This window comes from Coturnix japonica, chromosome 9, assembly GCF_001577835.2.
Source record: "Coturnix japonica isolate 7356 chromosome 9, Coturnix japonica 2.1, whole genome shotgun sequence".
NCBI classification, from domain to species: domain Eukaryota; kingdom Metazoa; phylum Chordata; class Aves; order Galliformes; family Phasianidae; genus Coturnix; species Coturnix japonica.
The window spans coordinates 13,959,538-13,974,970 of NC_029524.1; the positions used below are offsets into that span (position 1 = coordinate 13,959,538).

The window sequence follows — 15,433 nt, forward strand, 5'->3', positions numbered from 1 at the left end:
CTCCGGGATTAGCTGCTCTCTTTGTTCCTTTGACTTTCTCTTCCCTTTATGCTGGACCCTTTTATGGGGGCTTCAAAGGGGGCTCAGAACCACCCCCCCCCTACTGCCTGCAAAGCCCATATGTTGGTTTCCCGTGTCCCACTGCTTTGCACCAACATCCTGGGGGTGCCTACTGGGGACACCTGGGTGGCCCGTGGGGACATCAACTCTATCACCTGCCCGGTCCTCCCCCGCTGCCTGGCACCTCCGGCTGCCCTTGGCACTTGTTGGAGTGGGTGTGAACGGCTGCTCCCCGCAGCAGGAATCCCGGCACTTTGCACCCTGTAAGCAGAGGTGGGAAACACAGCACTGGGATCCGGCCAGCTGCACGGCTCTGCGTCCCCCCCAGGACAGCACATTCCAGCAGCACCATTCACAGCAGGAAAACAGCAAGCTGCATGCTGGCATTGCTGGAAGGAGTATTTGGGGGTGAAGGGCACCTGCATCCTGCCATGTACCAGCTGCCCCATTTCCCTGATGAGCTTTTTGCCTAATTATGAAGGCTATGGGGCACTGCAGAACTCCAGCCTGGCACTGTGAGGGGCTATGTGCCCACAGAGGGATGGGGACCAGGGCATAATGCTGGGGACTGTGAGAAGGGATCAAGAGTCGGGAGTGAGGACAGAGCTGTCCCAGGGTGCCAGTGGGATGCATTTGCAGCCCGTCACGTCCGCAGAGCAGGGACACGTCCGAGCGGGGAAGCCCAGCGGTGTTTGACCCCAGTGCTCACAGCTGCTGCCAAACCATGCTGCGCTGCGTCACCAGCGCCGTCCCCATAGACACAGGGCTGCCAGGACCCACCAGGACCCCCCGCCACCCGCAAGGTGGGTTGATAGCTCTGGGGTCAGGGGGACATGGGGTGGGCACAGTGTGGCTGAGGTGTTTATTGTGGTTGGTGTCACCTGGCCAGGGGCTGCCAGGAACTGCTGGGATGGGGTAGGAGAGTGCCAGAGCAGCGCTGTGCATAGAGTGCAGGAGGATGAGATCTGGGGGCTCCTGAGTGCGTGCAGGTGTGAACACATAGGGGGCTGCACGATGGTGGGGTGCACAGGGGCCACGTGAGCACGCAACCCACAGTGCCTATGTGGGGCTGTGGTGCAAGTATGGGTGTGCACGTGAGTACAGATGTGCACATGGGCATATTTGCATGCACTCCTGCCACTGGGGTCTCTCCAATCTCTCTCCACAATAAAACCCTACCCAAACATTTCCTGGATCCCACACCCCAATACTGTCCCTCAGCTCAGAGCACCACTGACACCATCTATCCTGCTGGTTCCAGGACCACCTTCGTGCCACGGATAGGCACAGCCACCGCTCCAAGCTCCGATATCCCACTTGCAGATCACTCTCACCCAGGGCGAGGGGCAGGTGAGTGCCTGGGGACGCCCTTCCCGATCCCGGAGCCAAGGGAGGAAGCGGCTGGAGGCAGGAAGCCGTCCCCAGGGCCCCCGGAGCACTTTTGCTCGAAGGTCAGCAGCAACACAACAGGAAATCACGCTCCCTCGGCACGGCGGCCGGGCCAGAGCGCTGCGCCGTGCTGCGCTGCCCGAGGGCTGTTCCCAGCCCCCAGCCCTCCATCCCGGACCGGTGGCTTGCGGGGGGGGGGCCCGCGCCACAGCTGCCCTCCATGGAAGGGGGACGGGAGCCGGGGAGCAGCCGCTGGCCCCAGGGCGGAGGACGCAGGGCTGAAGCCCCCAGCAGAGCATGGAGCTGAACAGTGAGTGTGGGGTGAAGGGGATGGGCACGAGTGGGAAGGGGCATTGCTGTGGCAGTGGAAGGCCAAATCACAGTCCCAGACTCCCAGGCATGGGCACAGCCCTCGCCCCACACGTTGGAAGGGAATGCCAAGCGTGGCTCTGGTTTGGCTGGTGCTGCCCAGTGCCAGTTTGGCATCTCGCTACGTCCAGCCTTGGGGAGCAGGTTTTGCCCAATCCTTTTGGGGACAGGTGCAATGCTGATGTAGCAGCAAGCAGGGACACATGGATGGACCAAGGGCTCTCAGAGATGGCAGTTACCAGCACGGAGCTCAGACGTCAGCCAGCTGAGGGGTGCCTGGGGCAGCAGCATGCCCACGGTGCCCAGTGACTGTATGCACAGCTGAGCCCTTGGCTGCTGCAGTGCGGAGGAGCCGACGTGCAGGGCAGGAGGCTGCAGGCAGGGATTCCCCGAAACGCACGTGACAGCCAGAGCTGCTCCTGGCACCAGCTCCCAAAGGAGGGACTGCACAGGGAACACTGCTCAGCTCCCTGCCTGCTTCCCAGGCTGGAGCTGAGCCTAAAACCCAGCACTGATGCTTGTCACTTCCCCCCCAGCCCTTTTACACTGCTGGGAAATCCCAGCTCTGCCCAGACAGAACCATGTCCCTGGGAACAGAAAGGAGACGAGACCCTTCTCAGCCCCCAAAAGCTCCTCATGCCCTACTACAAGGCAATCCCAGCCACCACCAGACCAGGCAGAGCAGTTGCTGCTGTAGGCGTTACCTGAGCTGGGGCTCTCTGAAGAGGGTGGTCAGGTGCCCACGAGTATCCCCTTCTTTCCCAGGACTACTGCTCCTCACATCTTTCCTCCTGCACGTCAAAGAGGGCCATGCCAGGCCGATTGGACCGGTCTGCGACAAGAGACTTATCCAGAAGTACATCGGGGAGGCCAAGGACATGGAGAAGAGAGTGGTGAGGAAGCAGTGCCCCCCAAAACCCAGAACCAGGCTGCGCTGGCAAGACAGAGCTGGGAACAGCTCCTGGCATCTCACTGCAGCAGCTCTTCTCCCCCAACAGAGCGAGTGCCAGGCACTACCTGCACTCAGCTGCCCCGTGGTTCTGCCTTTGGTGGACTTCAACATGCGACAGTGGAAAAGCAAATCGGTGAGAGGGGCTGGGAGGATGGTGCTGGGGTGCCCGTGGGACTCGAGGGGGAGCCCCTGGGTAAGCAGAGGGGTATGGTCACCAAGCAAGCTGAACAATAAGCTTGTAGGAACAGCAGCACAGGAGCGTTGTGTGGGGATAAGGTGGAGGATCCATCCGTATCAAGGGTGGGCGTGGGAAGGATGGGCCTGCAGCCCTGTGCCAGTGGGGTCAGCACACACACTGCTCCACAGGATGAGATCAAGTGGCGTGAGATCCTGTGCAACCTGGTGCTGCTGGTGGGTGCTGTGACAGAGGCTCAGGGCCAGGTGAGCCAGGAATGCGGGGCCGGGCAGCTGAGCCAGCTCTATCGACACGCCAACTCCTTCCTCCTGCTCCTACAGACATTCGGCTGGGAGGTGAGACCTCCATGTGTGAGTAAAGACAACTTCAGGGCACGTGTCCGCTGGGCATGATAGCATCTGTAACCCCCCCATCTCACTCTTGCCCCTCAGGAAGGGCCCTGGGAGCCAGGCTGCTCCCCTCGCTCCATTGAGCAGACTGAAGTCACTGAGATCTTCCTCACCTACCGACAGCTGGTGCAGGGCAAGCTGCGCTTCTTCTTCCACAACCTGGCTAAGGACTCGTGTGACTGAGATCGGGGGGAAGCAGGGACCTCCAGTCCAGGGACTGATGAAGCTGTACACGGGATTTAACACTGATAAAAGGTCAGAGCAATCCCACAGGAGAAGGAGCCGTGCTCTGGATGCCCAGGAAGGTGCCACGGGGAAAGGGTTGGCTCCTTTTCCACAAGCCTTTGGCTATCACACGGCCCACAGAGGTCAAAAGCAGCCATACCTGTGCAGCACGAGGCACATGCCCTGCTCCTATCAGACTGTGAATGCTTTACAATTAAAGACCTATTTTTCTAAAGGATTGTTTGTGTCTTCCTGTTCCCCCTGCTGTAGCACTGGCCTAAGGAGCATACACCAGTCTCTGGGGGAGGCAATAGCTGGGGAACAAACGCTCCTGATTTTCCCAGTGTCCAGCTCCCTCCTGTGGTGGCTGCCATCTCTGCAGGGCAGGTGGGCTCAGCTGGGGATGTGAGATAATAATGCCCCTTGCCTTCCAGTATCCACCTGCCAATTTCACTGTGCTGAGCTCTGGGGTCACACAGCATCACTCAGACTAGGCCAAGCCCCTCCAGGAGCTGCAGCTTGAAAGCCAGTGCCCCTGATGTGGTACCTTTGCTGTCTGCTACCACAACATCCTCCATGAGCATCCCATCTTCATCTACCAACCGGCATTCTGGGAAGCCAACCTTGCCACAACAACCACATCTAGAAAACACATAGCAGTTTAATTAAGAAGCCACATCTGTCTCAGAACAGCTCCTTAGAAAATGATGCCCAGCCCTAGCACAGACAGGTGAGTGCCCCAGTCCAGCGGCCCCTGGTTAGAGCTGGGGCTAAGCCTGCTTTTGAAGTGCAGGAAGGTGAGATCAGCAGGCAGGGCCACAGAGCACCCACGGTCTCCACTGAGAATGAGGCATCAGCCCCTGCACAGAAGGGAAACAGTCAGAAAAGACTGGGATGACAAAGGGGGAAAGTCCCCTCCTCCACCACCACTGGAGGGACTGGGCAGCAAAGGTGCTGGGGCAGGATTTGGGGTGATGGTGTCCTTTCTGCTCTCCAACAGAATGTCTCTGGGGGCAGGCAGCCCTCTGAGGTGCATCATCTCCTAGAAGGCCAACTTCTTCATCAGCAGGTAAACTCTGGAGTCCACTTCAAACCCATGCAGATTGTTTGCGTCTCCCTGAAGGCGCATGAGCAGCCCCCCATAGGACACATAAGCAGAGCTGGGGCAGGAGGAGAGGAGCAGTGAGAGCAGGGAAACCCATAGGAGACCCAGTCAAGATAACGCTGCCTCCCCACCACCCTCAGGCAACGCGTCCCCTTCTCAACAGCCACTCACAGGCGTGTGGCTGCCTCTGTGGACGTCTCATCCCCCTCAATCCTGTACACCTTGCCATACATCACGTACTCAAACTGGTCCGCCCTGCAATGACATGAGGGGAGCTGAGAGAAGCGTCAGACCATCCTTCCCACATCCCCTAACAGAGCATCCTCTGCGAGGAGGCCCCTTGTAGGAGGGGTCTCTCCCACCACTGCGAGCCACGTTACCTGGAGGGCCGGTCATCAGTGGGGTTGTACTCCCCATCATCCAACGTCCCATCCTCATACAGGGTGCTGGCAATGACCAGACGGAACTTGTCCCCTGGGAGGCGATAACAAAGCAGCGCTCAGAGCGCACAGCCGGAGCTGCCCCCCCCCCCCTCCCCGCCCGTCCCGTACCGAGATCCACGGGGTAGATCTGGATGTTGACGTCCAGGATCAGATCCATCTTGAACGACTCGCTCTCGCAGTGCAGCCGGGACACTGAGCGGGCCGGGACGGGGCGTCAACGGGAAGGGCCCGCCGCACCCGGCCCGGCCCTCGGAGCCCCGGGTGGGAGGAAGGGGCGGGGAGCGGGGGGGTCGTATCTCACCACGGTCGAACTTCTTCCCCTCGGGGTCGATGTCCTTCACATCGAAGATGTCCTCGAACAGAATGCCGGCCATGGCGGCGCCCCTTCGCTCCCGCGCCGGCTCCCGCTGCGGCGCACGGTGATGACGTGTTTCCACATCCGGAAACCTCATTCGTGGTGGGCGGGCAGAGGTGCCCGCGCGGTCCTAGCGCCGCCGGCAGCGCCCCCTGCAGGCTGGGGGGGCGCACTGCAGCGCAGGGGGCGGTAGGGGGCGCTGCGCGGCCGCGGATCGAACCGCGTGGGTCGGGGCAGATCCACGGCGGGACGGAGCTCGGAGCTGGGCGGGGGGCAGCAGCGTCACCCCACAGCCCACCCGTGTCACACCCCACAGCGTCACCTTCCCTCCGTGTCACATCCCCGGTGACACCCAGCTCCTACCGCCAGCCCCCTCCCCAAAGGGCTCAATGCGGCCGGGCTGTGTGAGCGGAGGGATGCGCTGGTACAGAGGGACACGGAGGGACACGGAGGGACACGGAGGGACCCGGGTTGGCGGCCCCGCACCTCCGGGGTCGAGGAGCCGAGGTTGGGGTGGGCAGCCCCCACACTATAGCACCTGCCCGGTGCCGCCGTCTCCTCCTTATCTGGAGCCAAACAAGCCCATCCGGCACCTGGTGCCGCTCAGAGCACACAGCACCAGCCCTCAGCCCGCCCCCAACCTGCACGGATCCCACAGACCGTCCCCAGGTGCTCTGCAGCCCCCGGTGCGCCGGGATATATGAAGGGATTTTGGGGGGGGGGGGGGCACAGCTCTGCCTTGGTGCACCCCAAAGCATCCCAGCATACAGTAGGACACACCGGGGGTCCCTCCATGTGGGCTCTCCCCAGGCTGGGAGTCCCATTGCTCACAGTGCCGGGCTGTGTGTGGGTGGGGAGGTTTAGCCGTGGGGCTGTTATCTTTCACTGATAAATTATACAACATGAGCACGGCTTTGAACGGCGGCCAGGCCTCCATCCGGTGGGGCAGCATTGGGGGGCCAACACAGCCTCCAGTGCTCTCTGATGGGGGGGATGGTGATGGAGATGGGGCCGTGGCTTTGGAGTGAAGGGCTGATGGGGATGGGGTCTGCACACAGAGGCAGAGCAGGTGGCAGAGCCACGGCGGCACCTGGGTGGTTGGGCAGCCCCAAATCCTGCACCCTAAATCCCTGCCCTCTCCCCAAAGCCTGCCCGGCTCGGGGGTGGGAGCGGTGCTTCAGAGGCGGCCGCGGCCCCTCTTATCTGCGGGCACAAAGGAGCCGCGGCACCGCCGTTATGGAGCAAACAGACCTGGGGAGAAGCTGGCTGGCATCGGGCAATGGGGTGGCACCATCCCCATGTTGCGGTGCTATGGGGTGGCACCATCCCCATGTTGCGGTGCTATGGGGTGCAGCGCTGACATCCCCCCACTGAGCGGCCCCCCTAAGGCTGGGGTTGGGCAGGAAGAGAGCGAGCCAAAATTAAGCTGTTAATGAGTCTGTCTGTCACCAGGCTGCCAATTACCCATGTGGGTAAGGAGGAGATGATGGAGGTGGCACGGAGCAACATCACAGCCCACCCGATCATCCCCTCATTAGCACCGCATCACCCTGAGTGAGGGACAAGGCCCTGGGCAGGGATTAGCCCCTTCCTCTCCCTGCTGAGGACATGATGGGCGATGAAGGAAGGGGAAAAAATGAGCTTTGGGGGGAAAATATGTGATAAGTGGTGGTCCTCTGCCCCTGCAGTGCGGGGCCTGGGGAAAGGCTTGTGCCCCACAGCCCTGTCCCCAAATTCCTGTGTGCTGATGCTGACGTCTGTTTTTCCGTGACACCTCGGCCGGTGCTGCAGGGGGGACAGGGCCATCTTCCTGCAGCTGTCATCACGCTGGGCTGTCCCCGTGATGGCCCTTATCAGCGGGTGGCCCTGGGCTGCAGGCTGCGGCCCCCATTCCCGTGGTGGTGGGGGGCTGAGTGCCCTTTCCTGCTGCCCTCTGTGCCCCGCTTGGAGTCTCGGGGAGCTCTGGGGTGCTGGGTCCCATCGGGTCTCCTCTTCCCCCAAAACTCAGCAATTCTGCTCCCTCCCCCCAGACCCATTGACCAAATCTGGCTGAGCTGGGTTGGGATGAGAGCTGGGGGACTTTGGAGGGCTCCAAATTAGCTTAATGGCTTTGGAAGACAAACAGATTAGAGAGCTGCAGCAGTCAGGACAGGGATCAGCTAAATTGGAAGCAGAGGCAGCACCCCGATCCCTGTGGCCAGCCCCAGCCCACATTCCTACAGCACCCCATCCTGTCCCCATCACCCCCATCCTTTCCTGCAGTGCTGGGTCACAGCAGTCCCTTCTGCCCTGGGTTTTGGCCATGTGTCAGTTGCCTCTGGGTGTTGCTGCGCTTCCCCTTCCTTTTCCCTTCCTGTCCCTTTCCATTTCCCTGTGCCCCTTTTCCCTGCCATGTCCCTTTGTACCACTCCTCCCATGCCATGCAGGAAGCAGGGCTGACATTGCCATAGGGGAAGAGGGGGCAAAGGGGATGCTTGGCATTACAGGTGCAGGGGGGCATGAGGCTGCTGTCAGGGCCCTGTTGGTTTCATCAAAGCACCCAAGACAGGGGTGCAATCCTGCAGCCCTGCTTTACTGATAGGTTTCTACATCCCCGATGGCATCACGTCCCCTCCAGCAGCCAGGCATGTCTCTGGTACCAGGATACTGGAGACCCGGCTGCCTGTTTTGGGGTGCCATCTCCCAGCATCGCTGGTGAGCTGAGTGTGGCAGGTCTCAGCAGCGCAGCAGGAGGAAGAGGAGGAGGGGAGGAAGGCCGGGTGTGGGGGACAGCCTCCTGCTGCCGTGTCCCCCCCAGCATCCCCGTCCCCCTCCCGCCACCGCTTCCTGCGCGGGCGGCCCAGGGCTGGCGATGAAAGCCGCCCCAGCAGATGTTTCTGGCTTGTTTTCATCTCATTAACCGTTTCCTCTTTTATTATGGGATAAATTATTAATTGTTCGAAGCGAGGAAGAAAGAAAAGAGAAATCCTGACCGAGATCCCGAGAGGGAGGCGGGCACGAGATGGCACGGAGCAGGGAGGGCAGGGAAATGGGGTCTGTGGGATACAGGCAGCCCCCAGTGGTGCCCCCCGCCCCCAAAAGAGGCCGGGGTTGTGCAGGGGGCTGCCGGCACCTGGCCTCCATCAGCAGCCACTGGAAGTAACCTGGGCAGACAGGGGCCAGGGGGGCTGAGCCGCCTGGCACCCAGCACAGACCTCTCCTGCCGCGGCTGAGGATGGATGCGCTCATTGCACGTCCCTTCCAGAGCTGTGAAAAGGGGCTCAGCTCCGCCTCTGCCCCCGTGAAATATTCATGTCCCACATCGACGAGTTAATTTAATTGCCCTGATGAGGAGCTGAATAATTTACGCTCTTCTTTGCGAGTGGGTCGGGAGACATCATTAGCGGCTGAGCTGGGAGCAGGGGGATGTGTCCCCGGGGCTGAGGCACCGAGACCCCGTGCAGCCTCGCAGCACTGTGCCTGCAGCCTCCCTCCAGCCCCATCCCGACACGTTGGTCCACAGCCAGCAGGATGAAATATGGCTCCGAGAAGGGGCCGGGGCTGTGCCGGCGCACTCCGGATTCCTGAGATAACGGGGACAGGCAGGACAGGGACCTTTATTTACAATTTTTCCCCTTTAAACGGATGGAGCCCTTCCTGGGGGGACCCCGTCTGGCTGCCACGACACCAAGAGGGGCTGTCTGGGGATGGCTGTGGTTTGGGATTCATTCCCCAAACCCTGATGCTCATCCTCCGTCCAGGCGCCCCATGAAGAGAGGGGCAAACCCCAATTTTCCCATTTGCCAGCAGAATATGGGCCCATTCCATGCCCTCCCTTCTTTCCCAGCCCGGTTGCTCAGTGGGAAGCTACATCCCATGCCTGCTTGGTGGCCCTGGGTGAAGCCCACAGCAGCGCTGCTTTATGGCCATGCCAGGAAATCTGGGGCCAGAGGCCGTGGCTGAGGCAGGGCTGAGCCAGCGGGGCGATAACACCCGTGTTTCCTCCTGGCTGTGCTGCATCCGACAGCCCCATGGTGCGGGGTAAAGCAGAGCTGGGGTGCAGAGACCATCCCCATAGCAGGGCTGGGGTCCTGCAGGTGCACCCCACACCAAGTGCAGCTGTGTCAGGGGGAAGTTTTGCATGGGATGACCCCAAAATGCCCCCTTGCAGGGTCTGGGCTCTGTGCCATGCCCCTCTCCTGGCATCCCCGCTTGGAGGGGCCACAGTGATCAGGGTGTAATTAAAAACGCAATTAAGCACTGCCACTTAGCAGAAAAGTCATACAGTTTGGGGATAATTATCTGACAATATAACAAGTTGCCCAACATTAATCAGGCGCTGATCTGCTCCTGCAGCTGTGCTCCCCGCTCCGGCCCCACTTGCTTAATGGCATCGTTTAGGAGACAGCCATAAATCAGATCCTTATGGGGGGCCCTGGGGGGCAGCATGGTGTCCCCTGGCTGTGGGACCCCACCACCTCTGTGCCCTCATTTGGGGGGTTTCGAGTGGGCATTGCCCATGGGTTTGGATGGGGCAGCCTGATGGGGAGTCCCAATGGGGTGGCTGTGCTCTGGGGGCATGCCCCCTTTTCTTCCCCCATGGGAAGCCCAGCAGCCCCCATGGGAACCCAAGGGATGGGAGCTGAATTAGCAGCTCAGAAGGCCATCAGCGAGTGGGGAATTAATGAGTATTTACAGCTCGTGTTTGCCAGCGTTAATGAAGTCCTTGTGCTGGAACAATATTAACTCAGGAGCAGACGGGTCCTCCCCCAGCATCCCGCAGCATCGCCGCTATTCTGGGCAGCTCCAACCTGGATTCAGCCTCCCAGTGCCCCCATCTCCCATGGGCAGCCCCCAGCCCCTGCCCATCCCTGTGTGCTCGGGATGGGGACACGGCCCAGTATTGCTCCCACTTCTAAGGGCCGCGGATAAAAGCGGGGATTGTCCCCTTTGTGCCCATGGGCTGGGGAGGGGGAACCCAGAGGGAACGCGGCAGCTTAAGGCATTCACTTCTCCCCTCATTCGACGCTTCTGCAGCAAAATCCCATTACAAAGGGCTTAGCGGCCGCGCTGAGGAAGAGGTCACTTGCAGGGGCCCTCAAGAAGATTTCCTGGCCATAAAAAGCACGAGAAAAGAGCAACCCCAGCGGCTGCGGTGCCCCATGAGCTGTGAGCGTGGCCACCAGGAACGGGAGCACCGAGCCCGCTGTGTTCTGGCTGTGCCCTGCAGGCTGTGCCTGGCAGGACAGTTACAGCACCCGGTTGTGTTAATTCATCTTTATCACCACAAACACAAATAAAATGCGCATTGATCTACCGGTTTTACGCACGGCCATAAAAGCAGCGGTGTGTGCGGAAGGGCGCTGCCAAGTGCCAGCTGTGCCACCCCACTCCTTGTGTCCTGCTTTGTACCCACAGTGCCACCGGCACCAGGGGACCTGGTTTTGCGGTTCATGGGGGGCTGCTGGGAACCCCATGTTGTGTGTGGGGTGTTGGGTGTGTAATGTGGGTGTTTGTGGGGACACACATTGGGTTTGGGACATGGGACACAATGTGTAGGGGTGCAGCATGCCATGGGAGAGGCATGAGGATGGGGACAGGGACATGGCACAGCTGTGGGGTTGGCACCGCTTTTGTCTGCAGCCGGAGCAAGGCGCAGGCGGTCTCTGAAAGGATTGGGGCAAGCGCCCGGGCGGGATGGAAATGAGCCCCCAGGGGTCCGCCTGACACAAAGGCGCCCGCTGGGGTGGGCCGAGACCTTCCCAGCCCCTCGCCACAATGTTTGCAAATAGCGGAGGCCACTTCTTGCGGGGCCGCCGGCGGGGAGGGCCAATGGGGCTCCCACACCCCCAGCCCGGCTGTGGGTCCGGCTCTGCCCTGTAGCCCCCCATATGGGTAAGGGGCTGCCCCGGTGGCTTTGTTGGCAGCGTGGGCTGCGGAGCCAGGGGAGCAGGGAAGAATGTTCCTGCTCAATGCCCACCACGCCGGGGCTGACAGCCCTGAAATCGGGCTGTCACTTCCCGTCTGGACAGCCCTTCACCTCCATTCGCCGTGCCTTGTTAGGATCCTGCTGCATTCAGCCAAGACAAACACTGCACTTAACCCTCTGGATCCCGACAACCCCTCCAGGGGATGCGGGGCTCCGAGCAATGCAGTGGGCACAGGGACATGCCACCACCATGGGGACCTCAATGGGATGGGACATCCCAGCAGGGCAGGATCTCTGGAAGCAGTGTTTTAGAGCCACCCTAAGACCTTTTTCATGCCCCCCAAGGGACATCCTCAGCCCACCCCCATTCCTCCCTGCAGAGCCCACGACCACCCCGAGCCCACATCCCCTTCCCACAGCCCCCCCAGTGGGACACCCACCCTGCAGCATCCCCTGGCCCCGAAGAAAGGGAGCGCGGAGCTTTTCCTTTGACACAATTAAGGAGCGCAGGGTCCCAGCGCCTCGGCCCGCCGCAATGTGTTAAATTAATGTAGCAGAAAAAATCATTATGCGGGGACACAGATGGAAGTGACCAAGCAGAAAATGCGATGTGCAGCGGCAGAGGACCCCTGTTACCCATGTAAACACAGAGGGGAAGGATGGGTTTCCCAGCGCCTGGGGCGAGGAGGTGACCAGGGTGCCTCTGTGCTGGGGCTGGGGCAGGACCCAGACTGGTAGGGCTGATGTGAGGCACTGGGGTGGGAACGGGGAGAAAGGGTCATGGCTAACCTGGGTGTGGGGCACAGGGCCATGCGTGTGGCCAGGACCTGGCTCGCAATTACCATGTCATTATGTGCCGGCACAGCCGTGGCTAACGGAGCAGAAAAGCGGCACCCGCGGGTAATGGGGTGGTGGTGGGGGTCCCATAGGGACACCCGACCCCATGTATGTGTGTACCCTCCTGAGCACATGGGCATCCCTGGGCACCGCTGGCACCCTGATGTACGCTGCTTTGTGGCTGTGGGCACCTGCACCCAACCCAGGAGGGAGCGGGTCCATGGGGTTATGCTCCTTGGGTGGGTAAATCCTAAGGGCAGACAAAGCCCAGGGTGGCACTAAGCTTCTCAGCAAACACAGGGGGGCTGGGGCTGCACCTTGAGCAGAAATCCCAAATATCAGACAAAGCTGGACAGGGAAATACAGGACCTGATGCCACCTCCCTTCACCCACCACCAGGTCCAACCTGCTGCCCAGACACAATCTGAAACCTCTTGTTTTGACCCCAAAGTCCATTAGGATTCCAGGTCTAACTTTACACAGGAGAACCCAGGCGGAGCCCTAATACCCCACACAGCCTAACACAGCCCTCATTAGCCCTTAGCTGCCCCTGATGGTGGGAAGCTGACCCACAGCTGCACCCTGGCACTAATTAATGACACATTGGTTCTTGGTCACCTGAGCTCCCAGTGCCAGCATTAGGGTGCTCCCTCTCAGGGTGACTCCAGGGGCTGCCCTCTGCCCCAGGGCTGTGAGGGTTATCGCTATGGGGCTGTGTGGGATGATAACCAGAGCTCCCTGCTGTCAGCACAGTGTGGTGTGAGAACGCACGGGGATACTCCCTGCACCCCATCCCTGCCTTGGGGACACCCTGGGGACAGCGGATCCTCCCCATCAATCCCCCCCTCCAACTTTGTCTCTCCACGTTCCCACCCGCCAAATATTCATGCAGGCCCCTTTGCTCCCCGGGGGGCTGCTAATCCCCCCGAAACGGGCCGGGGGATTGTTGACCAAGCTGCCATATCCCTTGAACAAGCAAGCGCGGGCCCCACAGCTGCTGGAGGATTAGCAGCCACCCTTTCGCTGCCGTGGGCCCTGTGCCCCTGCTATGGGGCACCTATGGGGCTGCACATGTGCACGCATTTGTGCAAAGCCATCAGCATGCATGTGTGTGCCTGCAAAGGTACTGACACATGAGTTCACAAATGCTAAGCTACCAGCACGCATGTGCATGCATGCAAGAGATTCCTACCCCTCAGCCCCCCACAGTCTGCATCATGGTCACATGCAAATGTGCAGCATGAGGGTACCCATGGGGGAAAGACCCCATGTGAAGGTGCTGGGAACTGCTGGCTGTGGGCAGAGGCATCACGAGGAGCAGCTCCCACGCTCCGGAATTGTGGGTCACCAGAATTACATTAATTAGCTGATGCTAATGGTGGCTAATTAGCAGGCAGCTGTGCTGATGCAGAGCCTGCATGGCTGAGCCATGGAGCCACGCTTTACCCAGGGGTGAGCCATGTGCCATTGCAGAGGACAGTGCAGCATGGAGTAGCGTCACCAGCTGAGCTATGGGGATGAGGGCTATCAAGCAGCCCTAAGAGCCCCTGCTGGGTTGCCCCCAGCTCTCCTGCTATCTTGAGAGCTCCCTCGGGTCAGGGTGGATATGTCTGCACAGACAAGTGGGTGTCACTGGATGCCCAAACTGCTGCCACCTTCATCCTCTCTTATGGGGACCCCCGAGTGCTGGCTGGATACCCAGGAGAAAAAGACCCTTTGTTGTGCCTGTCCCCATCCTTGGATGCTCCAAGTGATGCATGGTGTTGCAGTGGGTGCCACCACAGGGACATCCTGCACCACCCCAAGTGGCAGCCAAGGGACTGTGGTCAACGCCTCATCCCCATTCCATAGGGCAGACATCCTCACCAGCCCCTGCCCTGGCATTTGGTAGCATTTGGGGGGCACTTGGGAGGCACTGGTTCCAAAGTCAGCCATGCAGTGGGGTGATATGCAGTGGGCATGCGTTCTTCCAAAATCACCAGTGCTGGCACAAGCCACCGTGCCTCCGGTGCGAGCGGAGAGTGTGAAGTTAGGAGATAAAGAAGGAATTAGGAGATAAAGTCTGCCTAATCCCGGCTGCTCCATGCAATTAAAATGAGCTTCACCCCGCTGTAATTGGATGGAAGCCGCCCGCCAGCAGCACCGTGGCTGGGAGGATGCGCTGCGCCGAGCACGGGGACTTATCTCCGCCGCAGAGAAGCGCGAGGGCAGCGGCACCGGGCGCGGGAGTTAATGGGATGAAAGCAGAAAGGCTGACACAAAGGATTAGTGCCCGAAATCCCAGTGTTTGCTGGGAAGGTTTCCTCGCATGGCACTGCGGAGCTGTACCAGGGAGGGGGCTGCCTTGGCCCCCAGCCCTTCTGTAGGGTCCTAACAACACGTCCAGCTGCTGGTATTAAACAGGAATAAAAAAAACTGATGTGCAGATTAAAAGGATGCTGATGAAATGCCAGGAGATGAGTTACGGCCCTAATAAACCACCGCCTCCTGACGGGGGTGGGTGCGGGGGGCGGTTTATGAGGCCATTTAGATGGTGCTGGCAGAAAGGTGTAGGAAAGCCATAAAGGCTCTGTTGCCTCTCCTGGCCCCTGAACACCAGAGCACGGCTGTGTCATAAATCCATGGCAGGGCTGGGGGCCCTCGGCCCCACCACTGCCCCAAGAGAAGCTGGGTGAGGCCGGGGTCTGGGTGGGTGGCAGCAGCTGTAGGGTGAAAGAAGGGATGGTGTCATCCAGGCACAGGGGCTGGGATGTGCCCTGACCACTGGCCACTGATCTCTGCTTGGATGGGGATGAGGACAGGGATGGGGATGGAGACTGAGACAGGGACGGGGGTTAGGGATGGGTACAGGAGTGTGGACAGGGATGTGAACAGAACTGGGGATGAGGATGGGGACAGGGATGGTACTGGCTAGTGCTTTCCAGTGCAGGCTGCCTCAGTCAGCCTGACTCACCATATCCGGGTTGGGTCATGGTTTCTGCTTTGTCCTCCCGGGGTGCAGCCTCAGCCCCACACCTGGGTGACGCTGGGGACAGCATGATAGATACACTTGCGGCTATCAATCCTGAGCCCTCAGAGAACCAGTACAGGGCTCTTGGGGAATGGTCTGGGGCCAGCAGGGATCTGTTAGGGGCAGGGGGCAGCTGGGGATCCCGAGGAGCAGACGAGACCCCACAGTCTCCATATAGGACGAGGATGGGGGCCC

At 60.4% G+C, this 15,433-nt stretch overlaps 2 protein-coding genes across 8 annotated transcripts; one reads left to right on the forward strand and one right to left on the reverse strand.

The window, feature by feature from the left end:
- Positions 1–215: 215 nt before the first annotated feature.
- POLR2H (RNA polymerase II subunit H) lies at positions 216–5,568 on the reverse strand. Of its 3 annotated transcripts, XR_004308365.1 has the most exons (6): positions 5,430–5,568; positions 5,237–5,320; positions 5,066–5,159; positions 4,857–4,940; positions 2,523–4,740; positions 216–321 (listed from the first exon to the last, which is right to left on the reverse strand). XR_004308365.1 is itself a non-coding variant. In XM_015871881.1 (5 exons), the coding sequence occupies exons 1-5, from the start codon at positions 5,500–5,502 to the stop codon at positions 4,623–4,625; spliced, it is 453 nt and encodes a 150-aa protein (XP_015727367.1). In that variant the 5' UTR covers positions 5,503–5,566; the 3' UTR covers positions 4,222–4,622. The 3 variants fall into 3 exon arrangements, 2 of the variants coding, with proteins under 2 accessions (XP_015727367.1, XP_015727368.1); XM_015871881.1 differs by lacking the exon at positions 216–321 and having other exon boundaries at positions 4,222–4,740; positions 5,430–5,566; XM_015871882.2 differs by lacking the exons at positions 216–321; positions 4,857–4,940; positions 5,066–5,159 and having other exon boundaries at positions 4,643–4,740; positions 5,430–5,567.
- On the forward strand, positions 318–3,815 carry THPO (thrombopoietin). 5 transcript variants are annotated; one of them, XM_015871880.2, is made up of 5 exons: positions 318–1,759; positions 2,584–2,711; positions 2,817–2,903; positions 3,137–3,301; positions 3,398–3,815. In XM_015871880.2, the coding sequence occupies exons 1-5, from the start codon at positions 1,747–1,749 to the stop codon at positions 3,536–3,538; spliced, it is 534 nt and encodes a 177-aa protein (XP_015727366.1). In that variant the 5' UTR covers positions 318–1,746; the 3' UTR covers positions 3,539–3,815. The 5 variants fall into 5 exon arrangements, with proteins under 5 accessions (XP_015727366.1, XP_015727363.1, XP_015727364.1 ...); XM_015871877.2 differs by having other exon boundaries at positions 318–2,711; positions 3,137–3,316; XM_015871878.2 differs by having other exon boundaries at positions 2,584–2,903; positions 3,137–3,316.
- Positions 5,569–15,433: the final 9,865 nt, after the last annotated feature.

Coding starts and splice junctions, on each gene's coding strand:
- THPO (XM_015871873.2), top strand. CDS start 2,400: ATGTCCCTGGGAACAGAAAGGAGACGAGACCCTTCTCAGCCCCCAAAA. Junction 2,904..3,136: donor GACAGTGGAAAAGCAAATCG/GTGAGAGGGGCT, acceptor ACTGCTCCACAG/GATGAGATCAAGTGGCGTGA. Junction 3,317..3,397: donor GGGAGGTGAGACCTCCATGT/GTGAGTAAAGAC, acceptor CTTGCCCCTCAG/GAAGGGCCCTGGGAGCCAGG.
- POLR2H (XM_015871881.1), bottom strand. CDS start 5,502: ATGGCCGGCATTCTGTTCGAGGACATCTTCGATGTGAAGGACATCGAC. Junction 5,321..5,429: donor GGGGAAGAAGTTCGACCGTG/GTGAGATACGAC, acceptor CGGCCCGCTCAG/TGTCCCGGCTGCACTGCGAG. Junction 5,160..5,236: donor GATCTACCCCGTGGATCTCG/GTACGGGACGGG, acceptor ATCGCCTCCCAG/GGGACAAGTTCCGTCTGGTC.